General features: G+C 50.5%; 10 protein-coding genes across 10 annotated transcripts; 5 read left to right on the forward strand and 5 right to left on the reverse strand.

The window, feature by feature from the left end:
- Positions 1–94: 94 nt before the first annotated feature.
- N7515_000475 (aspartate aminotransferase family protein) lies at positions 95–1,486 on the reverse strand (the record flags this gene model as incomplete). Its single annotated transcript, XM_056661219.1, has 1 exon — positions 95–1,486. The coding sequence occupies one exon, from the start codon at positions 1,484–1,486 to the stop codon at positions 95–97; it is 1,392 nt and encodes a 463-aa protein (XP_056526385.1).
- A 228-nt stretch (positions 1,487–1,714) lies between these two features.
- Positions 1,715–3,686, reverse strand: N7515_000476 (uncharacterized protein; the record flags this gene model as incomplete). Its single annotated transcript, XM_056661220.1, has 3 exons — positions 1,715–2,531; positions 2,592–3,029; positions 3,097–3,686. 3 exons carry the CDS (start codon positions 3,684–3,686, stop codon positions 1,715–1,717), a joined length of 1,845 nt encoding a protein of 614 aa, XP_056526386.1.
- Positions 3,687–5,175: 1,489 nt separating this feature from the next.
- N7515_000477 (uncharacterized protein) lies at positions 5,176–5,644 on the forward strand (the record flags this gene model as incomplete). Its single annotated transcript, XM_056661221.1, is given in 2 exon segments — positions 5,176–5,443; positions 5,457–5,644. The coding sequence occupies 2 exon segments, from the start codon at positions 5,176–5,178 to the stop codon at positions 5,642–5,644; spliced, it is 456 nt and encodes a 151-aa protein (XP_056526387.1).
- A 360-nt stretch (positions 5,645–6,004) lies between these two features.
- N7515_000478 (aminoglycoside phosphotransferase family protein) lies at positions 6,005–6,883 on the forward strand (the record flags this gene model as incomplete). The annotated part of the gene is made up of 1 exon (XM_056661222.1): positions 6,005–6,883. The coding sequence occupies one exon, from the start codon at positions 6,005–6,007 to the stop codon at positions 6,881–6,883; it is 879 nt and encodes a 292-aa protein (XP_056526388.1).
- A 110-nt stretch (positions 6,884–6,993) lies between these two features.
- On the reverse strand, positions 6,994–9,202 carry N7515_000479 (Major facilitator superfamily domain general substrate transporter; the record flags this gene model as incomplete). Its single annotated transcript, XM_056661223.1, has 15 exons — positions 6,994–7,151; positions 7,212–7,331; positions 7,385–7,459; positions 7,520–7,659; positions 7,720–7,807; positions 7,872–7,925; positions 7,981–8,035; positions 8,094–8,263; positions 8,316–8,353; positions 8,409–8,474; positions 8,528–8,605; positions 8,656–8,702; positions 8,761–8,788; positions 8,851–8,944; positions 8,998–9,202. 15 exons carry the CDS (start codon positions 9,200–9,202, stop codon positions 6,994–6,996), a joined length of 1,416 nt encoding a protein of 471 aa, XP_056526389.1.
- Positions 9,203–9,803: 601 nt separating this feature from the next.
- On the reverse strand, positions 9,804–11,726 carry N7515_000480 (Transketolase C-terminal/Pyruvate-ferredoxin oxidoreductase domain II; the record flags this gene model as incomplete). The annotated part of the gene is made up of 1 exon (XM_056661224.1): positions 9,804–11,726. The coding sequence occupies one exon, from the start codon at positions 11,724–11,726 to the stop codon at positions 9,804–9,806; it is 1,923 nt and encodes a 640-aa protein (XP_056526390.1).
- Positions 11,727–12,952: 1,226 nt separating this feature from the next.
- Positions 12,953–14,018, forward strand: N7515_000481 (caleosin family protein; the record flags this gene model as incomplete). The annotated part of the gene is made up of 6 exons (XM_056661225.1): positions 12,953–13,034; positions 13,081–13,190; positions 13,252–13,476; positions 13,535–13,696; positions 13,762–13,854; positions 13,911–14,018. The coding sequence occupies 6 exons, from the start codon at positions 12,953–12,955 to the stop codon at positions 14,016–14,018; spliced, it is 780 nt and encodes a 259-aa protein (XP_056526391.1).
- Positions 14,019–16,721: 2,703 nt separating this feature from the next.
- Positions 16,722–17,066, forward strand: N7515_000482 (uncharacterized protein; the record flags this gene model as incomplete). Its single annotated transcript, XM_056661226.1, has 3 exons — positions 16,722–16,856; positions 16,898–16,926; positions 16,994–17,066. 3 exons carry the CDS (start codon positions 16,722–16,724, stop codon positions 17,064–17,066), a joined length of 237 nt encoding a protein of 78 aa, XP_056526392.1.
- A 409-nt stretch (positions 17,067–17,475) lies between these two features.
- Positions 17,476–18,753, reverse strand: N7515_000483 (uncharacterized protein; the record flags this gene model as incomplete). Its single annotated transcript, XM_056661227.1, has 2 exons — positions 17,476–18,300; positions 18,358–18,753. The coding sequence occupies 2 exons, from the start codon at positions 18,751–18,753 to the stop codon at positions 17,476–17,478; spliced, it is 1,221 nt and encodes a 406-aa protein (XP_056526393.1).
- A 2,019-nt stretch (positions 18,754–20,772) lies between these two features.
- N7515_000484 (putative MFS transporter) lies at positions 20,773–22,700 on the forward strand (the record flags this gene model as incomplete). The annotated part of the gene is made up of 7 exons (XM_056661228.1): positions 20,773–20,785; positions 20,904–21,078; positions 21,147–21,307; positions 21,392–21,514; positions 21,570–21,926; positions 21,985–22,038; positions 22,099–22,700. The coding sequence occupies 7 exons, from the start codon at positions 20,773–20,775 to the stop codon at positions 22,698–22,700; spliced, it is 1,485 nt and encodes a 494-aa protein (XP_056526394.1).
- Positions 22,701–23,548: the final 848 nt, after the last annotated feature.

Genomic DNA, 23,548 nt, shown 5'->3' on the forward strand with positions numbered 1-23,548 from the left:
TGAAATCGTGGACGGCTAGCGAAGTCTTCATATACAGATCAATCATCACAAAGAAATTTCAATCTTATCCCCCCAACCAACCACTCGGATCAAATCACACGCCCAAAGTACCGGGGGTAGACGCGAACGCTTCCTCCAATATCCGCAAGCCAGACAGCAGCAGGTCCTCAGTAATCGTGATTGGCGGCGCAATACGAAAAACCCCTCCAAAGCTCGGATGACTACTGAGATTGGCCCATAAGCCTAAATCATAAGCCCGATTCCCGATCGCCTTTCCCAAAGCTAGCGCAGGAGTCTTCGTCTCGCGACTCTCAACAATTTCAATACCGGCCATGAGTCCACGTCCGCGAACATCCCCGATACACCCGTACTTTTCTTTCAGCGCGTTCAGGCGCGAGTGTAGTATCTCCCCCATAGCACGCGAATGATCGACCAGCCCGTCACGCATAACAATCTCAAGCACTTTATCGCCGACAGCAGCGGGGAGCGGATCATTGACATGCGTCGTGTAGAAGCAGTAGTCTCGCTCAGCGCACACGCGCCCGATCTCAGCACTAGACACGACGGCGCTGAGAGGCAGTCCGTTGCCTAGTGTTTTGCTGAGGGTCAGGATGTCCGGGACGACGCCTTCGTGGTTGATCGCCATGAGATCGCCGCATCGGCCGACGCCGGTCTGTGCTTCGTCGACGATCAGGAGCATCCCGCGCTTTGTGCACTCGTGCTTGAGTGCGGCGAGGTAGCCAACTGGCAGGACGTGCATGCCGCCGGAGGACTGGATGCATTCCACAATACAGGCTGCGAGCGAGCCGCAGGATTGCATATCGATCATGCGCCAGCCGTAGTCCAGCTCGGCTTTCCAGTCGTAAGAGCCGTCGGAATGGCGGAAGATGGATCGGTAGGCGTTTGGGGGTGGGAGCATCAGCATGCCTGGCATCAGGGGTCCTTGACCCTTCCGACCAAAATGATATTGGGCGCCGAGGGCCTGGGCTGTGACGCCGTGCCAACTTGCGCCTAGTCCGACGATCTCGAATTTTCCTGTGTATACCTTTGCCATTTTTATGGCTGCTTCGTTGCTTTCTCCGCCTGTGGATAGGAAGAATGCTTTGTCGAGGCCGGCGGGCAGCAGATTGCACAGTCGTTCGCCTAGATTGATGACAGGGGGTGATACCATGCCTGAAAACAGGTGATCTAGGGAAACTGCGTGGTCGGCAATTGTCTGGACAATTTCTGGGTGGCCGTGACCGAGTAGACAGGACATTTGCCCTGATGTGAAGTCGAGCACTTTATGTCCCGAGGCTGTGTATACATACAGCCCTTTGCTTGCACAGATCACATCTCTGTTGAATTGAGTGCCGTAGTTGAGGAGATATTTCGATGCTTTGGCTTGAAATTCTTGTTCGTCGACGTCTTCATACAACATTTGTGGGTTGTCGTCAGTCTTTCGGGCCATGTGCGTGAGCGCGGAGTCCTCGATCTTGGGCGACATGTTGAGATTTGTTGATTTCCAGCGAAATGCTGTCCACCGAGATGTCGGGAGGCTTTTAAGTCTCGTACCAAGTTCCTTCATCGGCCATCGACGCGTCATCCTGTGAGTGATTGACAGCTTTCCCCTCATTTTATCTGGCCTTCGCCGCGGAGCCGCGGACAACAGCATCCTCCGACAACCACCAGACCCTACACCAATCAGGAGGTGAAAAGGTATTGATGGATTCGGTCACATAATCTGCAGTATATCCCAAGTACTCGGAAACAAATCCTGAAGAAACGTCATATCCGGTACAAGTGGTTCAACACTCGTCTCATCGGCTTTATTCGCCGGTGGCTCCGAGCTCAACAACCTCTCAATAACCTCTGAATGCTGTGCCAGACAAATATCAGCAAGGTCCCAGCTGAGATTCTTCTGGTGGGATCGCAGCGACACTAAAAGATCATTCGCCATCCGGAGAGAACCACTTTGTGCAAGGCCCGCAGCGCGCTCTGTTTCCAACGCACAACGGATCAGGAATGTCACCGTTGCTGAAAAAGTGAATGCTACGACGGGCATCCAGAAGTCACTCAATTGCGCCTCTCCGAGTTCCTGCACCAGGACCACAATGTCCTCGGCGGTTCTGCGGGCTTCCATCACTCGGTTGGCCATCTGCTCCGGGTTTGAATCGGGTGATCGCTTTTCTCGGTCGAGGTCTATGCGCCGGAGAAGGAGTCTTATTGCTAGATATGCGAGGCGGAGGTTGGTTGCGCCAGGAATGGCCAAATTTGAGCCGCGAATGATTATTTTGCGGATGTCCCCTGTCAGTGAGTCTATCCATTTGTTCAACTCCAGTTCGAGGTTCCTGGGTGGAACTTGAGTGGAGCGGATACTGTACACATGCTCAAGACAGCAGTCCAACACGTCTGTCAGGTTCATGAGCTCGATGAAGACGGCGTTTGCACGGCTATTTTGGTCCCAATCTGACAGATAGTCGGGTATCGGTAGCGGGACGTCGTACTGGGATCTTCTGATATGGGGAGGTGTCCCATAAGCATGACTCAACCTACTGTAGATGAGTTTCTGACAATATTTACTATCAGACGTTCCAGATTTGAGAGCTTACCACCTATCATGAAGTAGGACAGACCACCAGATCTTCATCCTCAAGTGCTTCTCCGCTGGCGGAATATCCCATGGCAACGGGTTCCGGTTCAACCCCAGGGAATGGCACAAAGCAACCGCCGAGCCAAGCCTTACGCCATTGCCTATTATGGAGGTGGTTGGACGGCCACCGATATCAAGTAGAATGGCTTTGATCGTTGATATACCAGGAGAAGCATGCAGCTCAGCACATGCAGCTTCAATAGCAAGATTCCAGACGAAGCGAACATCTGGGCACCTTTCTCGTGATAAGACAGGGTCATGTTGCCAATAGGTAAGCATGTGTGCATACAAGCACGCAAGCAATGCAGGAGATATGCGATCCCTGGCATTCATGTATTGTGCCCGAAAAGATCTCTCGTCTAATAATGGGAGACATGGGTTGACTTTATTCAAGTATCTATACCTGCTATCAGTTTCGCATTTTTGGGCAATAAACCCGAGTTGATACATGCAGGACAACTCACAGGTCTATCAGACGCGGCCCGAATGGCTCTACAAGCTTTTCGATGGTCTGCAGTTTCTCAAGTGCCGGACTGGAACCCACCAGAAGCCCCAGTGGCCTTTTTTGTACTTTAGTGAATATCACCGGGGATGAAGAGCTCCCCGGCTCGACTGGACGAATCTCACGAATCCCCTGCCCACCGGGAATGTTAGACAGGTAGTCAGCCAGGATATGAGTATCTCCGGTCACTGCCGGGCCGAGAATATGCGGGTTGTCATCGTCAGCCTCTAGAGACAGCGGTGTATCCTGGTCATTCTGGCCCTGTATGAGACCCGAGAACTGCGCCGAAGTGCCCACGGCGTGTTCCTGAGGCGGTGCAATCGGCGTCCTTACTGCCGGATGTGGTATTGTTGGAGCTGTGACTGTGGAGGACCTCTTCTGCGGTGTTGCTCTCGCTTGCCCGTTGGGGAATGTACACTCAGTGCCGTGCGCGCGGCACATCAGACAGGCCGCCGTTTGGGGCTCGAGCTTGCATCGCGACTTCCGTCGTCTGCAGGGGTTACATGCCGGTTTGGTGTGTGACCGGTATGGCCGCTCGTCGCCACTTTCCATTTTGGTTGTCTAGAGTCTAGACTTCTGGGATGGCCGCGGCTGGGGTTCCCTCGGTAGCCAATTAACTTTGTGTCAACAGCTGGCGGGTATTGTCGCCCGTACCTCGGCAAACACTGGCAGATATGTGTTTGCTCCTACGAAAGGACACAGACATAAGGTATGACTCCAGCAGGCAGCGGTGGATGGCTGGGTGGCCTGTTGCGCGAGGAGAATCCCGCGGCCCGCGGGGAACATTCAAGTGGGTCGGGTCGGTACGGTGATCATTGGAGACCATCACGGCTTTTAATGCGGCTGTTCGCCTAAAGACAACACTGTGAAGTCCGGGAACTACGTAGTATATTTTTCTACTCCTACTGTCTCCGATTTGAGACATTTGTGCAGAGTAGGTAGTGAAATGGAGGTGTAGGAAATGGAACAAAAAAGGGTATATCTACACAGTAGGAATGATATGACGGCCTAATAGGATAGCGCCGGGTGCCAAGTTACTACTGTACGCTCCACTCATGTCTCCATACGGATATTCCGATCATCACGGGGGATGGGGTTCACGTCTCCTTGGACAGTCAAGCAACGCTAAATGCACCCGAGCGACCGCGGAGGCCATGGGGACAGGTCTATCTGTCAGGATGCCTGGACCAGATCCAACGACTTGCTGGCAGAGGGGTCCGGACTCCGGACAGAACTGAGATGGATTCCTACGCACCAAGGAGTCATTACTCTTATTAGCAATGAGACCGCGGGCCAGCAGGCATAAAAAGCATCGCAGGACCAGGAAGGCCACATAACCTTCCAACAGAGGAACATGCCTCGCACACAGCCCCAGCGAAACAGCGAATTCGCAGCGAAGGGAAGTTGAGTGGGAGATGATGTGGACGAAGGAGACGACCAGTCGACATCCTCGACCTCAGACCACGAAAATGATTGATCAAACCACTAGCTTAAAATTCTGGAGGCTCACTTTGAGAACATCACAGCAGTGGGCAGATGAGCAACTAGTAGGGCGCCAAAACCTCACAACCTGACAACCTGACAAGCCGCGCGTCTCATCACAACGCCTTAGGCATTGCCCTGGTATATTCCCTCTATCAACAGGGATTGTTGACATCACTGGCTTAGGGACGCTGCATACAGAGCTGATCTTGTGACGTGGACGGGATTATTACTTACGCGCAAAATCATGATCTATCCAATTATCAAGTTCCAACTCGAACCCCAGGCTTCACCACCCCTGAGGCCAAATTTCGAGATTATTGGACGAAGAAACGTACACAGTAATTGGGGGACTGAGAGCGAACGAGTTAAGCGCCAGCCTCGCAGCCTCAGGGGACTAAAACGAGATGTCTATCACATGGTTCAACTTATATAAGAGCTAAGTTGGTTTCGTTCAGTCATGGCTCTTTCAGCCAACCCTCAATCCATGGATTGCAGCCTCCCGTCTCTTAAGAGTTTTGATCCTCGCCCCGTAACTTAACATTCCATCAAAGCTAGAATGTCTGGGTACTACGAAGTCTACCTTGCGCGGTACAATCTCGAGATACAGAACCCCGATATGCAGGGTCCGAGATATCACACGGCCATTTTCGTGAAAACCGCGGCAGACAAGAGCGGCACCCTGCACCACGTCACTGGTGATATCACCTCTATGAATGGGATGGTCTATATCCCACAACCAAGGCAATATCCTGAATACTCGCAGTCTTTCCACTCGCTCGAGAAACTGGGCGTTACGCCCATGTTCAAGCATCCTGCCGACTGGGGTCGGGTCCTTAGGAGCATACCGGCGCCGCCCCGCAGATGGCGTTCAACACCAAGACAATGAAAACCGAGCCATTGAAGACCCGGCGCTGACCTTCTACGAGCCAGGCGAGCCCCGAAGACCCTTGGTCAAGTGCACTGAATGGACTTTGGAGGGAGCCCTACCTGCCCTTCAAGCAAACGGGCTTATTATTCAACAATAGACCATATATCCTCATAGACCCTACCTTATACCCTACCTTATATGTCCCTCTATATGGAGGAAAGATAATTATCGTACACCATGTCTACCTAGTATATTAAATTCTCCCATGCCCTTCGACGGTTAAAAGGGCAATGCCAGTGGTTTTCAGAAGGCAAGAAGGCGCTGCGTCGCGGTAGCTCGCCAGTTGGCCCCAAAGGGTTTACCTCGCTCATCAGTTGACTCGAATGGTTTAGCAGCAAGAAGGCCCCTCCAGGTCACGTGTTGGTTAGAAGAGGTCTGGCAGGAACTCTTGCAACACTGAGCTGCATCCTCAATTTGGCATCAACTGTTCCATTCTGTGGACGTCGCCCATCCAACTATGAATTTCTCCCTTCCTTATTATCGGGAGGCTAGTCAATTACCAGGGCCTCTTCCTGATCAGAATGAGATCGAACAGGCAACGCAAACCCTCCCCAAGAGATCAGATTACGGTGGGCGCCTAGTCCTTATCAGGGATAGATATGTTGTGAAATATGGCCCCCTTGTGACCGAAAATGAGGGATATGCTCTACTGTTTGTTGAAAATCGGCTCAACATCCCAGCGCCACGACTCTACGCCATGTACCGCCATCGGGACATCCTGCATATTGTCATGGAATACATCCCCAGCGTTTCCCTAGGGGATGCCTGGCCTTCGCTCACCGAGGCAAACAAACATTCGATTGTTGGACAGCTGCGATGCATCTTTGATCAGATGAGAGCGCTGCCATCGCCCGGGTTCTATCTCAGCGTCAACCGAGGGCCCGTTCCCCATAGATATTTCTATTCAAGTGAAAAAGACCCTGCTGTCACCGGTCCTTTTCAGACGGAAGAAGAATTCGGAAGAGCCATCGCACTTCGCTCACAAGATATATGGGTCGGATCGTGTCGCCATAGCTATCTCTCCGACTACCTTGCTCGCCACCTCCCACGGGCATTCCAAAATCATCCACCTGTATTCACCCACGGAGACCTCTACAGGGAGAATGTTCTTGTCCGAAAAGTCGTAAATTCTGTCACAAATGAGGAGGAGTACGAAGTAGCTGCAGTTGTGGACTGGGAAACGGCTGGATGGTATCCTTCACACTGGGAATACTCTCATATCTTCCCCCTGTTGCAGTGGATTGACGACTGGCCAGAATATGTTGAGAAGGTTCTCGATCCCTTGCCGCTGGAGGCTGCCATGATGCGGGTTGTCTTTAACGATCTGGAGTTTTAGAACGACATGATCCGATGTTGACCCTGGTTCATTGAGACCGAACAAAGACAAAGACCTGATCGGTGTGACCTGATCTCAACTTTTCTCCCAGTTGAAGTTTGATAGCAAATTTATTTCGCCGCAGCTTCGGAAACAATAAATGTCTCTTTATCAGAGAGGCTGGCCTTCTGCTCCTCATCTTGAGCATTTGGCATCTCAGATTCCTCCTTGCTGTGCTCAATTGGCACGTGAGATCTGACAACTAGCCATGTAGGCGCTATTGCAAGACCTGGGGTCTGACGTTAGATTGCCTTCTTAAGAGAATGGTGAACTCCAATTTGTTACTTACCAAGAAGGATAGTGTTGACAGCCAGCGGGACTCTTCCACCGTGCCACGTTTGGGTGTTGAGGCCGAACGAGACGGCTTGAGAGAAACTCTCTTGGCCGCGGAGGATACCGCTCAGTCGGGCTATATGATATTAGTGAGTGGCAAATACATTGTAAGTTTCAGATTCGACCTACAGAGCTCGGAGATGTTGTCGGTCATAGTGGAGAGCAAGTAATAGAGGAAGTTTTGCAGTGATTGTTGCGAGAATTCTAGTAGAAGCACTGTTAGAACAGACTATCCTGAGGATACGACGGAATTGCAGAACCTACCCCAGAGAAGGATAACGAAGAATCCCTCAACGAAGCCTTTGTCAGCCCAGTCGAGGGTTGGCGGGTTACTGGTGTACTTTTCTTGAATAACCCAAGCGTAAACCCATGTGATAATGTGAAGGACGATCACGTAGAAGAAACTGTGATTCTTGCTTAGTCGTGTTCTTGTTCGTTGTCCCTGCAGATGATAGGATTCATACCTGTACTGGATTCTGTTCTTGGTAGAAAGCCTGCGGTAATCCAGGAACCAGCTGATGATTGTCGATGCGAGAAGGGTGGAGAAATAGGCTTTCCTACATGTTAGTACTGGTGCAAAATTGAGCCTGGCGAATATTGAAGTGTGTCAACATACACACGAATCCCATCAGAGCGCGAGCGCGAACACCAAAGTAGTACGATTTGAAGTCTGTATCAACTCATCAGAAACTGCAAAATTCGTTGATCGAAGGGGCACATCATACTTCCGCTGTACTGATTGAAGTATGCAGCCCAGAAGACAGGCAGTAGTAGGAGGATCTAGAGAAGGAACCTTAGAACGGAATGGCCCTATGGAAATTAACGGGGTGAAATATACCTCTCTGCGCTTGCAGACCTTCCAAAGCTCTCTCATCTCGGCGCGCCAGGAGTCCTGCAGAACAATTCTGACTTTGCTTCCGTCTGCACGTTGGACCTTGTCCGGGGGTGTGAGGAAGAACGCAATAGGTACTGCAAGACATTGGAGCGCCACGAAAATGAGGTATGTGTCTGCTGCTCGTTAGAGGTTATTTCGCATACTAAATACTGTGGGACCACTTACTAGAGCCAACCTTCCCTTTGCCATGGGCACTGCCGCCGCTTTTCAAGGGTCAGTAAATGGTGCCGGTGGTATGCTGCCGTATTCCAGACATACCTATTGAGGCCGAGCACAATAGCACCTCCCACCAACGGTCCACCCGTACGGAACCACAGCCAGATGCTTTATCAGGTCAGTTATGTAGCCAGGGTTTGCAAGGTATGCTCAATGCTCACTTCATGTAGCGACCACGCTTCGCTGGCTCTGGATAGCCCAGCGCCACGGCACCTTCAGAAGCCCAGAAAAGACCGGCGCTTTAAAGGGGTTAGTGTACCCTTGATCTCTTTCGTTGCAGGATACTCACGATAAACCACAAAATACCGATCCAACCAGAACAAACCACACGTTTCCCTAGAGACAATATCAGTATTGTCCCCGGTAGACAATATTGCATCCCTTTGAGACTTACATAGCGGTTATTCGTATATAAAGCAGCCCTATTCGTTCAGTCAGTCCCATCACATCATCAATCGGGTTCTACCATTTTCGTGGTACTCACGAGTACAAGGGATATCCAACAGCACCAAGCATCAGAGTCCATCTCAATCCAATGCGATTGGCAATCGGACCACCGAAAAGACACAAAAGGCCCACTATAAAACAAGTCAGCAAACCGTGTTCCTCATGTGCAGGACTATCAACATACTGAGCCCAAAAACCAGCGCATTGGCCGCATTAATCAAATACGGCTCTTGTGCACCGCCAGCACCCAAACTGTTCATCGCATTCCACAGACCTGGTGCCGTGAAGCCAACACCCCCAATGATGCAGGCATTGAACAGAGTCCCACGATACCACACGGGTTTCTCGTCCTGCCGCGCAGTGGATGTAATGGAAGCTTGTTCGGCCATTTTGGAGGTTCTGTCGCACAAACCTTGAATTCAGCCAGAGGGAGGACGTGGTCTACTGCGTAAAACCGTACATCGGGGGACGAGACGATCTATAACTAGTCGTTTTCCCTCGCTGCTGAGTTAGATTTTTGCTATTCGAGTTTTTCCGTGTTACATTAAGCCTCTCCTAATCCACTTGCAATATGGCGTGCTTTGGATGCACGACAATAAAGTTCCTAATGAAGATTAGTGTAAGTACCTGCCAAGATCATCTTGAAGAAGATCAGGCGAATCAGCGAGGTGGAAGCCGCTATAGTTACATCGTGGGGGTAGTGAGGTGGGGGTCGACGAAGTGGATAACTTCGCGACGGGAGGCTTATTTATGGCGTATGAATATCGCGTCAACCGCCATTACGGGAGCGCCAACTCCGATCGGGAAGGCGAGAAGAATTCGTTGTGTCGGTCCGTGGCTTCAAAGGCCTCTATGGCCTCTAACTCGGGATTTTACAAAGCAGATCGAGCAGATCGGGCCGATGAAAATTAAGGGTAAGACACTTGAAGAGAAAGAATTTCATTATCACAGAAGGTCGTTAGGTACATGTATGTTTTTGGTATGGCAAATTCACTGTCCGGCAATCTCCTTGACGGCATCGATGATTTTGCTGGGTCCAAGACCCTGAGCATTCACTTGCTCGTACAGACCACCGCAGCCCTCCCTGACAGCACCGATGGACTTGAACTTAGGTGTCAAGCCGCGCTGTAGAAGGTGGGTACCAAGGCGAGAGCCGAGACCGGTCTTTTGGGCAATCGACTCAACGACCAGGACGAACGGTGAAGATCCGTAAACCTTGATGGTCTCCTCGTCGACCACGTTGAGAGTGGGCTTGTTGATCAGACCAACGTCAATACCCTCTGCGCGCAGGTTCTCAACCGCATCGAGCGAGCGGTAGAGCATGTCACCGTACGACACGATATATCCAGCAGAGCCCTTGCGGATGATCTCTTCCTTGCCAGGGACGAACTTGTAGCCCTTGCCGAAGAGCTTCTCGTCGGTGCCTTCCTTCAGGATGTAGGGGACCTTGGAACGAGTGGAAAAGATGAAGCGCAGGCCCTTGTTCCAGAAGACCTCGTTAACAACGGCCTTCATCTGTTCGCCGTCGGCAGGGAAGTACAGAGATGTGCTGCCGGAATCCATCAGACCGTTGTCGGCGAAGAAGTGGTTCAGACCGAAGTGGCAGGTGTTGTCCGCCATCTCGTCAATACCGCTGTGCGAGAAGTGTGATAGAACGGTACAGTCGTTCAAACGGGCCATGGTGATCTCGGAAATACACATCTCCAGGAAGGCAGAGAAGGTGGAGAAGACACCCTGGCGCTCTCCATTGCTGCCGAATCCGAATCCAGCAGCAGCAGAGAAATTGCCGCGCTCCATCACACCGGATGCAACGAAGGACTCGGGGTGCTTGGCACCGATGGCCTTCAGCCCCGTGGAACCTGCCAAGTCCGAGTCGATGACCATAACGCGGCGCTGGGCCTCCTCCTTGCTCAGTTTATCAAGAATATCGTTCACGGCGTCACCGAAGATAGTCCGGTTAGCACCCTTGTCCTTGGTGGAACCCTTATATGTGTGAGGGTTGGAGCCAGGCTTAATCTCATCGTAGAAAGCAAGCTGCTTCTCGCTGTATCCACGCTTGGTAAGGTACTTGCGGGCAATATCCACGGTGATCACGTCGTGCGCATGGCACTCGCCCTCAATACCCTCGATACCAGGAGCCATTTTGCGGTCGACAACCACAGCAGCGGGACCATCGTAGTTGATCACCTCGCACATGGCAGGGTACAAGGAGTCGAGGTTCTCGCCCTGTGCGCGCAGGACCTTCATACCATGTCCGTCAAGGGTGCGGCTCACCTCGTAGCCCTTGAGGTATTCTGAGGGATGCCCAGCGATTGTGACGTCATTGTTATCGATAAAGAGCTTAACGTTCAACTTATTGGCGACCGCGATGCGCGCAGCCTCGGCGTCATTTCCTTCTTGCTGAGATCCATCAGATCCGAGCATCACAACGTTCTTATCCTTATTGGCCATGGCAATGCCGTTCACCATGCCCCACATGTGACCCAGACGACCGGAGCTGAACTTGATGCCCGGGGTAAGGCCGAGCTCCGGGTGACCCGGGAGGTGGGAATCAGCGGCACGGTACTTCAACAGGTCATCTGGTGCGATCTTGCCGTCCAACGCGGCGAGCAGATATTGTGTAGCGACACGGTGGCCGGCCTCGTCGTACAGAGCATCGACCCATTTATTGGGGTTGGCGTTCATGAATGCGAGCAAAATGCAGACTTCCGGGGCGGTGTCGAAGGGACCGCCAGTGTGGCCTGAGACGCCGCGGGCAGCACCTGTTGCTGTGAAAGCAATGAGGGCATCTCTGAAGATGTTGATGTTGTGTTGCAGATCGCTCTTTTGTTGGGCTGATAGCTGTGTGGTTTTCGGGTCAAGCTTGAGATGCTTGAACTGCTTGAGATCGACGGGGAATGTATTGCTACTCATGGTGCAGATATTTTCAATTTCGATGAGGCAGTATGTTCAAGGTGAGAGTTGAAACAGCTGAGTTGATCGGCGATGGAGGGGGTTATAACTATTTCGAGTGAGACTGGCCTGTTCCCAGCGTGTTGACGTCATCAGCTTGTACACCTGAAGATGACTTGTTTTGAGCACCACGAACAGCCTTCATTCTCTGCAATATCCACTTTTTTATGATCAGCCTTGTCCTGAGGAGTCCCACTAATTTGCCTCATCAAGTGGGATGTGGAATTGGAATGTTCTATCGAAGTTCTTTCATTCCTGAGGCCTCGTTGTCTGTGCCAACGCACGTCGCACGAATAGTTCGGGGCACACCTGCCATAACGCTTCCCATATTTCTCTTTGTCATCCCTTCTCACCTTCTGCTCTTTTCTTTCGTATTGACATCTTTCATATCTATCTTTCATATCTACAGTATCACGGTAGAATGATGCCGGTGCCTTCACATCCTTCGATCCTTCTATGAAGCGTATTGCTTCTCCTCTCAAACAACTCGGGGCCGGTTTCCAACTTCGTCTTCTCTGCGTGTTGCGATAAAACAGTCACTGCATTGCCCAATTGCGCAGTCTCGAGGGATGTCCCGGCTCTCCTTGAAGACTTTTCCCCGCGTGCAAAGAGCTGACAACAGGGCCTTTGAAGCAGCCGTCGGTCTATGGGCTCCTTGTGGTGTGAGAAAGCTGGGACATCGATGCTAGCTTGTTATCCAGCGATTCACAAAGCAGAGTTGCCTTCACATCCAGAAGCTCTCGGTCCCTTAAATTAGGCAGAGACAGATCATAAGACTAGAAGTTTCCAATGGCGTAATTTCGCGCCATTTCCAGAGGCGGCCAGCTCCATCAATTGACAATGAGCAAGCACTGTCGATACTACTGTAGCTGCGATCACATGAATCTACTGCGCTGTACTTATCTATTTGAAAACGAAAAGCCGTACGATGTTCCAGATTGTAATTGCTGTCCTCCGCTTGGTCCAACCTTCGGGTAATGACGTGTGGGTGGGGAATGCGATATTCCAACCTGACAAGTTCCCTGCGACACAGGTTATCTAGACAGTAGACGTCACAAACGTAATTCTGTGGCTTCCTTGCATGTGCTCCTGGGCGATCTTTCCCAAAACTTATAAGAGCTCGTTCCATGGAACTCATGGCTGGCTTGTTGACAAACATCGCAATCAAAAAATTCCAAGCCATCACCATGCCCGAAGCTACACCCAACGCTGCAAAACTTCGCGAGAGAAAGCCTGACATAGAGGCTGCCAAAAAGAATAATGAGACTGGTAATCGCCGAAAAGAGCTATATCACCAGCAGGCGCATCCCAGCAGTTTCCCTCGCCGACACCATCGAGAATCCCGGTGTCGCACGTGCGAACGCAGCAGTCTCCATCGATAAGCCAGAAGGCGACCTGGATTGGGCTAGAAAATATGACGGATATGTATGTTGTTCGTGCGCTCCATGACCATCACATGGCGATACTAATGATATGACAATTGTAGACGCCGCTTCAGCAGCACGTCCTTTTCTGGGATCGCGATAATGACGGGATGATCTACCCTTGGGATACATACAATGGATTCCGTGATCTAGGTTTCAACATCCTCTTCTCGCTTCTAGCAACCTTCATCATCAACGTTAACTTCTCTTATCCGACACGCCTGGCATACTCATGGATCCCTGATCCCTGGTTCCGCGTTTATGTTCCAAGCGTGCATAAAGCTAAGGTGGGTTTCTGGGAATCACTGAATGTTGAAGGCGACGGTCAAAACTAATAGCTTCCAGCACGGCTCCGACAGTGGTGTCTACGACCCAGAAGGCCGATTCCTGCCGCAACTCTTCGAGAACCTGTTCTCAAAATTCGATGGCGATGGTGATGGAGCTTTGACGCTTAGCGAGCTTTTCCAGCTTATGCACGGTCATCGATGTGCTGCTGATCCTTTCGGGGTATGTCTTCCTTGTTTTTCCTGCGGTGGGGATGGGGTTTTGGTACATTGCTAACATCTGTGCAGTGGTTTGCTGCCCTCTTTGAATGGGGAACAACTTGGCTTCTGGTTCAGAAGGATAACAAGGTCTACAGGGAGGATCTTCGGGCTATTTATGATGTATGAACCCCTGATCTGACTGCTGTGTTATGAGGATTTGGCTAATAGTTCGGTAGGGCTCGTTGTTCTGGAAAATTCGCGATGCGAGAAAGACCAAAGCTGGCTGGACGCAGGGCTGGGGCTTGGGAGGTGATGGGTTCATTGGAGGAACGAAGATGTTCTGAATAGTGCCCAATCATTAACTGTTGAGCAGTAACCTGATGAATTCGCCTGAGATAGTATGATATGATGCACCATAAGACAGACCAATGACGCTTCATATGAAGTTATTTCTCAATCAAGCTCATGAATCAACTGTAGACAGAGCTTCCTACCTATCAAGAATGGACGACCTATGCCTTGAGGCGTTTTGGTCGCATCATTGCTCCGCAGACAATCGTCTCAGGACCTCCCGGCCTGTTTCATCCAAATCCGGATAATTTCGCAAATGATACAGATCCATGCAAAAACTATTTGCATCTTCATGCGTATCGAGACGCTGTCGTAATAATCTTCTCCATTCGGCATCTTCCTTAGTGAAACCCCAAGTTGCTGAGATATATTCGTACCACACGGGATAGTATCCTGCATGCTCCCAATCAAGAATGCCCACGAGCTGTCCATCCTTGACCATGATATTTCCTATATTGAGATCGCAATGGGTGAGGACATAAGGTGCACATTTAGGAAATCATTTCTTCAAGCTTTCCATCGCTTTTTGAGGAAACGATTTCTCGGGTGGGTTGTGGAGGGTGAGGCTAATGGCATCCCAAAATTCAAGGTCAGAGTGAAAAGGTCCACGAGGTTTGGAGTCGACAAAGAGCAAGCTGGAGAGCAGGCGCTTCGATCAACCCTGTGCATACTCCACAACATAATTGACTGAAGATGTTTGCAGATGCCAGCCACCTGATCTGCGATGGCGACTTGCTGGTCGTGCGATAGTGTAGCCCACGCTTCTTCCAGTGTATCCCCATCCATTCGTTTTTTGTAGCACGAAGTAACGGCTGTTTCGATCGACCCAGTGCGGCGTAAAAGAGTTTGACGTGGCTGGAGTAACAACACCGCGATTGCTTGTCATGTGTCCATCCACATGCGACACAGCCTTCATCTGACGCAGCTTTTTCGGCCATGGTAACAGAATTAACAGAATTTGGGTGATGAAGCGAAGTGCTTTAAATCAATTCTAAGGAAGAAGGGGAGGAGCCGCTAAGTATGTCTTCCATGAGATGCTCACCGCTAGTCACTCCATCTCCAGCAAGCCACACGCAGAACAGTCGCATTGGATTCCGCAAATGGCGGCGCACGACATTCGAGCCTTGTCGAAGTAGATAACCATGTGCGGTCAAAGTAGAGAGGTTCCCTAGTTCACTGCTGACGCTTATAAGGCACACGTTATGCCCCGTCAGCTCAGGAGCTTCAATCGTCTTCAAAGGATATGCGAATGAACCTTTCCTGGGTTGATAATAACAACGATGACCTCTCAGAGGCGGACCGAGCACCTGTCGATGTCGACCCTTCGAAGCCCTGGCTTAAGATAAGATATCAAAACAAGCGAAAGATTCGATACACCCCCGCGTCTTCGCGTTTCCATCGTTTCACGCACAGGGGATGCTGGATTTTTCTGTATCGTCAGGCTTCCGCGCCTTCAAGCATTTCTTGGGCCGCAAGCATGGAGACCTTAAAATTCTATGCTGCTCCCTGGAACGATCCCGTCTTGAAAACCCTCATGTCCGATGTGCAGCAGGCTTCGTTTGACCAGGACAACCGCATGAATGTTTGGAGGGGCCTCCTATGCCTTGGCATTCCTGTCATAGCGGTGAAAGCTCGGCGCGCTAGTTGTTCGCCTCACCATTTGGTAACACAGTATGATCTCCGATTCGAACAGGGACTTGGGAGCCGCCCGCAGCTTTAGCGCTTCGCATATTCCCTTGCTCGGCTGATATTGAGGTAAAGTCTGGGCAGAAATTATCCCAGTTCCTTATTCGCACGTAGGTGTGTCATCAACGTCACCGCAGTTTGATTCTCAACGAATCCTGCTGCCCTGCATGTTATCAGGGTCAAAATGAAAAACAGACTGGTCTGGCATGGCTCGGCAGGACTTCGGTAAAGTCGTTCATTGGGTTTGGATTCGTCCATCACACCAACAACTAACGGCGCGGTAATCTGCATGGCCCCCTCCTCCCCCTCGCTTGATATGCGTGCCAAACGTAGGTAGCCGTTATTAGCGCCGTCGCTTGGCATGGCCAGTTTTGGACTCGAACTGCTGACACTGAGTATCTTTCGAACCGGCCTATGAAAGGCTCCATTCAAGTGGCCAAGCAATGCTTACCAAGATCAAATACAGCTGAGGCTGGTCCGGTTTCGAAACAGGCAACTCAAGATGGTAGGGGTATGAATCGTCTGATGTCTTGATCGACGTGATAGTTGACAGTCACAACACCATGAGACGACAGCACGATTGTCATTTTACACGGCCATACACTTCATTCTGAGCAGCAGCACAATGAGTCGGGTATACACGAAGATTCCGACATCTTCGACCATAGGTTTGCAGCAGAGTCGAGGTCCACCGTCCACCATGTTGATCTCTACATACGGTTGTTAGTCTGCTCCTGGCCTCGTTACAGAACAAGGATATACGTGACACATCTGGAAGGATTGCAATGCTGGACGTTTAGGATGAGATTGCGTATGTACCTTCGTCTCGGCGGTGGGGACCAAACATGGATCCATTGTAACAAGGACGGCACTGGGCAGATGTATAGATTCACGATATAAAACCTCAAGTTCCTGTCTCATTCCAAGGTTCGGTCATACAAGAGAAGTCTTTGCATTCTACGCCTCGCCAGACAAATTCAATATCATCTCTAAGTTACTCTACTTCCAAAATGAAACTCCAAGGAATCACCCTCTTCGCCTTGTTCCTTGCCAAAGCCTCAGCAGCAGGGAGCGGCCTTTTTGCCGCAAACGGATTCGAGGTCGAGGTCTTCGTCTCCAACGGGGAAACCTTCATCGGAGAGCCAGTGAGTACTAAACCATTGGAAGCTTCAGGTTAAGGCAAAAGCTAACCCTCAGCAGCAAAGTTTGGTGGAGGTACATCAAGATCGAACCCATTCATAGGGAACCTTGGAAGTGCTATTTGTCTAACATCTTATTTTAGGAAAACGCTCTTGAGGGTCGAGCAACCAGCGCTTGTACCAGATGTGTTGGTCACCATGGAAGCTGTGTTGTAGGAGAGGGAAACTGCTATGCGCCTGATTCATGCTTGTTCTGTGGCGCGTGTTCTTACCGGGAGGCTCGCTGCCAGAATCCTAAGACGGCGGGTTGTCAGTGCTACCTATAACCTATGATTGATTTTGTGGGTTATAGGCCAGGAGGGAGCATGTATGCGATTGTCGGTTTCGGGGACTGTGTTGTATCGTGGTATTGAAACGAGGTTGGCTTCATGCATACCTAATTACTGGATACAATCGAAGAGGTGATGGGCCGGTTGGTTTAGTTTCACTCCGTTGTCGAATCAATTTCGTGGGAGGTCAAATAACCCCTGGCAGTGCAGCCCTGTGACGGCGAGAAAACCTTACCTACGTTATAGGTACTCCCAAGATTCTGCTATCCCAATGGAATCAGAGAACATCCAGAGCTTCACCCAAATATATACTCCCACCACCCCTTCTTCCAAGTCCGCCCAAACCGATGATTTGCGCATGCATTAGGAGCGCCAAAACCCCCAGCCTGACTGTGCCTCTGCCCATTTCCCCAAACACTAATCGGTAATACACAAAGCCCACCCATGGCCACCTGGGGCAAGGCCTCACCACCCTGCACACAAAGAGGCTCGCTGAGCCTATGAAACGGAGCCCAAGTCACGAGCCCCTGTATCTCCGCATCCGCAGCAACAGATTGTTGCACTAGCGGATGCGTGGAAGGAAGTGAAGCAGAAAGCGTATCGAGAATAGCATCAGTAAAGACATCAGGCCCCGTAACACCCAAGATAGTCTTCTCATCATAAGCCAGACTGCGAAAAAGACCACCATGACGCTCGTCTACTTGCTTCGTATGTGCCAACACCCGGATGATGGTCTCTCTGAGCAGTGGGCTAAACCGTCGTGGTGCATACATTATATACTGAATCAAACCATAGCTCCGTGTCCAATGCCAGTCATGCATAAACTGTGGTGAAGCGTACGGCTCGTCAACTTCGATACCGACGACCAAGGAGACATTGGGATGAGTTTCCAGATTGGATTTGGGCATGAAGAATGGCGCGAGTGCTGGACAGGTCTTGATTGATTTGGCGGGGAAGACATCGATGTCGGCGTAGAAGCCCCCGTAGTACCAGAGAAGCAGGTATCTGAGAAGGTCTGCGCGGAGGACGTTGTGGGGATAGGACTTGTACGCGGATGCTATCTCTGGGATAGAGGATAGCTCGGTGGTCACGAAGTCGATGGCTTTTTGGTCAGTGACTAACTTTGGAAGTCCGGTCAGTCGGGAAATTTTGAGCTAATGTATAATCAAGGCACTTACTGTGTAACTCCAGTCTTTATTGACTTGCTCAAAGGCCGTCGAATCAGATCCCCTGTGCTCTTCATCTTTTGCGATCTGCCATATTCTGTGTTCTGCTTTGTCGTTTCCGTGATTTTGAGCTATAACGGCTTTCTCGATGATCTCCAGGGAATTTGACAGCTGTTTCTCGTATTTGGTATCTGGGCTTCGTCGAAAAGGGGACTGGTATCGAAATGTTGCCTTATCCTGTACTCGGTGCTCCGGCGGTGGCCTGTCCATGCCGGTATTGTTCTGGGTGGGAGGTGGACTTGGGAGGTGGAAGAAGAGGAACCAGATGAAGACCACGAAGAATGTGCAAGATCCTCGGCGACTGAAAAGGCATGCAAAAGTCTGTCTTCTGAGTCGTTTCAGACTCATGGTGGTGTTAGATGGGACGTCGGCATGAAGGAAATTCCGCTGGTATTGGGAAAATTGTTCGATGAGATTATTGCATTTCGATTTTGCTCGTATCGAAAGGGTCTTCCATAAGATCAGGGGAACAGGAGAGGGGCATGGCGAGAAAGACAGGGATTAAAAAAGCAAACGGCCAGTAGGAGGGCTGTATTAGGGCAATGGTTGAGTACTTGACTGACTGTCCTGTCAGGATTGACGCAGGAGTCTGTCTGACAAGGATCTGTGTCAATCAGATCTTCGAAATTGCTTCTAAATTTCGTTCTAATCTCCACAATTTCGTGTCTCCAGTGATCTACAGTACGTAGCTCTTTGTTTGGCAGGTTCGGCTCGATGCCGCTATCTACGCTACGCCAGACAGGGATAGCCTGTCGTGAATCATCGTTCTCTTGCCGCAATGGAAGTATCATGGCAGGGGTGTATTTCCAATGCCAGTCTTGAATTGTGTCATGGATTGTCTGATTGAGCCGTATTATAGTTTACGGCCTGTATTATGATAAGATTAGGCCGATCCGCGGCACCATTGTCAGATCTTGTCTTGGGAAATCACTGGAAAATCACTTCATTTCGGAGTAGTCTCTGCAATGGATCTCGTCGGACTTGCCCTAGCATTCGTACTGATGAGCAAAGTGCCGAAGAGCCGCAGCTCATTTCAATAAGTGCAATCCCTTGTGCTCCAAAACGTGGTAAAAATGCATTCTGCGTGGAGTGGAATTATTCGCCATTAGGAGGGTTCTAGTAGAAGCTCAATTGAGTCAATTCCAGCCACGGCCTCGAGGTCGTGGATGTTGTGATAAGTGTAGAAAGTTCAAAGTCGAAATCCCACACAAAGCTTAACTAGGAAAGAAGCTCAAGCCTTGGATCGGTGGGTGTACTTTAAGATAATGGCTTTAAGCTTATTTGAACTACTGTGTACTTCGATGAAAAAAAAAATGTTTCAGGATATCATAGGTTCTTCCCTACCTATTGCCGACTTCAATTCGATGGGTGTCAGCATGCATGAGATGGCGTGCAAGCGGCCAATCCGTCCTCAAGCTAGTGTTCCTTTTGAATCTCACGGCCAAATCGTTGACTCGAGAGCGGGGCGCCGCTTACTCCGTGGTCAGCTGGGCACCAGACGTTTAACTGATTACGAATAGAGGCAATTGGAAGCGACCCGGTGGGTGTTTTCTCGCTAGCATCTCCTCAAGTCCTAACAGACGAAGTTCAAACTCACGTGGCTTGCTTCGAAAACAAAGAAAGCATGCATAGTGCAGGATATCGGCGGGTATCGTATCCCCACACTGCCAAGACTGGAAAATGAAGCACCGGGCAGTGGGCACCGGCACCGGCCTCGCCTCAGAACTCAGAAGGCGGGAGGGCGGGAGGTGTGGCTGACCGGGCGAGAGTCTGTCATTGGCCCGCAGACCGGAGCCCCTTTTTAGTGAGTTTGCGGGGGAAAGGGGCACCGGCCGCCGTTCTTTCCTACGTTCGAGTAACTATTTCAAAGTTAACAGTTAAACTACCACAACTAGAGCAAAAAGAAAAGCAAGGTAGTCAGTGGGAGTCGTAGTTCCTATCAGTGAGCTTAACAGAAGGAATCCGCAAAATTGGGGTAAATCTTCACCGGATGGATCCAAGGGATCGCACTACTGGCCGAGATCGGGCCTGAAGATTTCTAGGGTAGATACGAGATTCAATGTGACTCAAAGCTTTACTGCCAAGGTCTGGTACCGAACTCTAGACCTCCAATTGCTGTTTGCTGACCCTTCTAATCCGCAATTCCGGCCGTCCATCCAACCAGATCTTGTGCAAACCGCATTGTATTTGTAGCAGTACGGAGAAGCCCCGATACCTATCCTGGCGTCGGAGATCAGCGCGTTGGAATTCGCCCCCAAAGTTCTTACTCTTTATCTTCTTCGCGCTCTTCTTTCTCTTCATTCTTCTCCTTCGCCGATCACCTTCACGTAAAGCTGCGCAGTGCTTTTGGCGCATCAATATCTCACAATGGGAGTATCAGGTATGTCCACCCCTGTACTCGTACCCCGGAGTTTGTTCCGGCTCAGCGAGTCCCCGCACGCGTCGGCGCATTGTCGCATAGAGTATCTGCTAACAACCTGTGTGTTCGCCTCGAGCAGAACATCTCCCAGATACCAAAGGGCCGATCGACAATGGCGAAAGCCAGACCGGTTCTCGGACGGATTTGGAGCTGCCTGCGCTGACGGGGACAACCGAGCGTAAATTGATGGCCAAGATCGATTGGCACATTCTGCCTTGGCTATGTATTCTGTATCTGCTTGCCTTTTTGGATCGGTAAGTATCTTCTTTGTGCGACGGTAGTCTTGTTTTCCGTTTATCTGACATTACCCGACCACGCGCAGTGTCAATATTAGCAATGCCGCTATCCTCGGACTCAAGGAGGATTTGGATATCGTCAGTGGCACGAAATATAACACCGCGCTCACGATTTTCTTCGTCCCGTATATTATTTGCGAGATTCCGTCGAACATTCTGCTCAAGAAGCTGAAGCCTCATGTCTGGTGTGAGTGCTTTGATCCCTTTCCGCGGCAGATAACTCGGGCACGGTTATTTGGGAGAACAGTTTGTTGATGTCTCTTTGATCTAGTGTCAGGATGCATGTTCATGTTTGGTATGGTCTTGGTCTTCCAGGGTCTGGTCCAGAACTGGGGTGGACTGATGGCCACCCGGTTCTTCTTGGGTGTATTTGAGACGGGCATGTTCCCAGGATGTAAGTGCAGTGCCGACGACACATCCCCTAGCCTCATTCTAATTGTGATTGCCAGGCTTCTATCTGTTGGGCATGTGGTACACCCGCTCGGAGGCTCAGAAACGTTTCAGTTTCTTCTTCAGTTCCACTACATTGGCTGGCGCCTTTGGTGGTCTGCTTGCCAGTGGAATCGGAAAGATGGATGGCATTTGCGGCTATAGGGGCTGGCGCTGGGTCTTCATTCTCGAGGGAATACTGACCTGTGTCGTCTCGATCATTTTGTTCTTCTTGATCGCTGATTTCCCCGAGGATGTGAAGTGGCTTACCGAGGAAGAACGCACCTACGTGCGTGCCAAGTTGGCGAAGGATGTCGGCAAGGCTGCGCACAACGTCCACATGGGCAAACGCGAGGTGCTGGGTGTTTTCAAGGACTGTGAGTTGCCATGGAGTTCATTGCTTGGTATGAGCTATGAATTGCTGACTTTATCCAGACAAGGTGTTTATCGGAGGCTTCATGTACTTCGGATTGATTGTTCCGGCTTACGGTGCGTAAATCACTCGTTCTCTCCTTTATTGCCTCTGGGTTGTCGCTCATTTTGATACAGGATATGCCTACTTCGCGCCAACAATCATCCAGTCTTACGGTTACGACCCTATCAAGACTCAGTTCTACTCCATTCCTCCCTGGGCTGCAGCCTTCGGCTTCTCGATGGTAATCGCCTACTGCTCTGACAAGCTGCGACACCGGTTCGCATTCACTTTGTTCCCGATGGCAGTTGCACTGGCTGGGTTTGCAATGCTCATGACGATCCATGGCAATACAAACGCCCAATATGCGTCTCTTTTCCTGGTCACTAGTGGATGTTATAGCGCGATGCCTGTCATTGTATGTTGGTTCGCCATGAACCTGGGTGGCCATCATCGACGCAGCGTGGGAACGGCGTGGCAGGTCGGCTTTGGTAATATCGGTGGAATCATTTCTACTTATTCGTTCGTCACAAAGGATGGCGTTACGGATTACCGAACCGGGTACATCATCTGTCTTTCCTTCGTGTGCCTCTCGGCTGTGTCATGCGCGGCCTACCTGCTTGCCCTTTGGTTGGAGAACAAGAAGCGTGACAGGTCTCCGGTTGACCCTGCTATGATTCCGGAGGAAGAGGAGGAATACCTTGGCGATCTGGCGCCCACATATCGGTATACTTACTGAAAACATCGCGGGGTTCTAATAGATATATACTCGTGGCTATCTTGGCTTATTCAAATTTTGTGTTCGTTTAATGAACATACGACGGACTATTCAAAGTTTCAATCGGAATCACAAGACAGATGAGATGATGCCAGTAGCAGTAATGACATTGCTGATATTCTGAACATTCCACTTGGACTAACGTCATAATCCCGTAGGGCATAGGTTACAGAAATCGGTTTGAAAGTGTTTGCAATTCCAAACTCACAGAGTGAAGCCCTATCGAATTTCCTAATCGGGTATGGTCGGTTGTCGTCACCGATGGAAGCTGAGCTGTGGAAGTCACGTGTGCGGTCTAAGCGAGAGCGGCTGAGTCAGCCGCACCATACGTAAATGCGTCTCGGGCCGCCACACTTCATCTTTCTTTCACTATCTCTATTTCATCCTCGAAATCGTGAGTAGCTATTCCGAAGCTCCTAATATCCTATCGAAGACCATGCACTAACCAACCGACAGTACGAAGATGAGAGCTAAGTGGAGAAAGAAGCGCGTTCGTCGTCTCAAGCGTAAGCGCAGAAAGATGCGTGCCAGATCGTAAGTCACCACCCATTGCGCGCCGAGGTCTTACCAAGGCCATCGGGCTTCCCACGTGTGCGACGGAGTCGCTAACATCTCAATCAGCAAATAAACTACTCGCCCCCTCCATCTCAGCTCTTTTTGCCGGAGCTCATGTTTGAACGCTGAACACGACACTTGACGACGCGACGTTTCTCTTCGTGACACGCTCCTCAATCCAACGAGTTACCTGCACGGATAAGATTTCCGTTCCTTCAGAAGAAATCGCAGATCGAATGACGGAATCCGCTGTT

Source organism: Penicillium bovifimosum, assembly GCF_028826915.1.
Source record: "Penicillium bovifimosum strain IBT 22155 chromosome Unknown utg000001l_segment0_segment0, whole genome shotgun sequence".
Taxonomy (NCBI): domain Eukaryota; kingdom Fungi; phylum Ascomycota; class Eurotiomycetes; order Eurotiales; family Aspergillaceae; genus Penicillium; species Penicillium bovifimosum.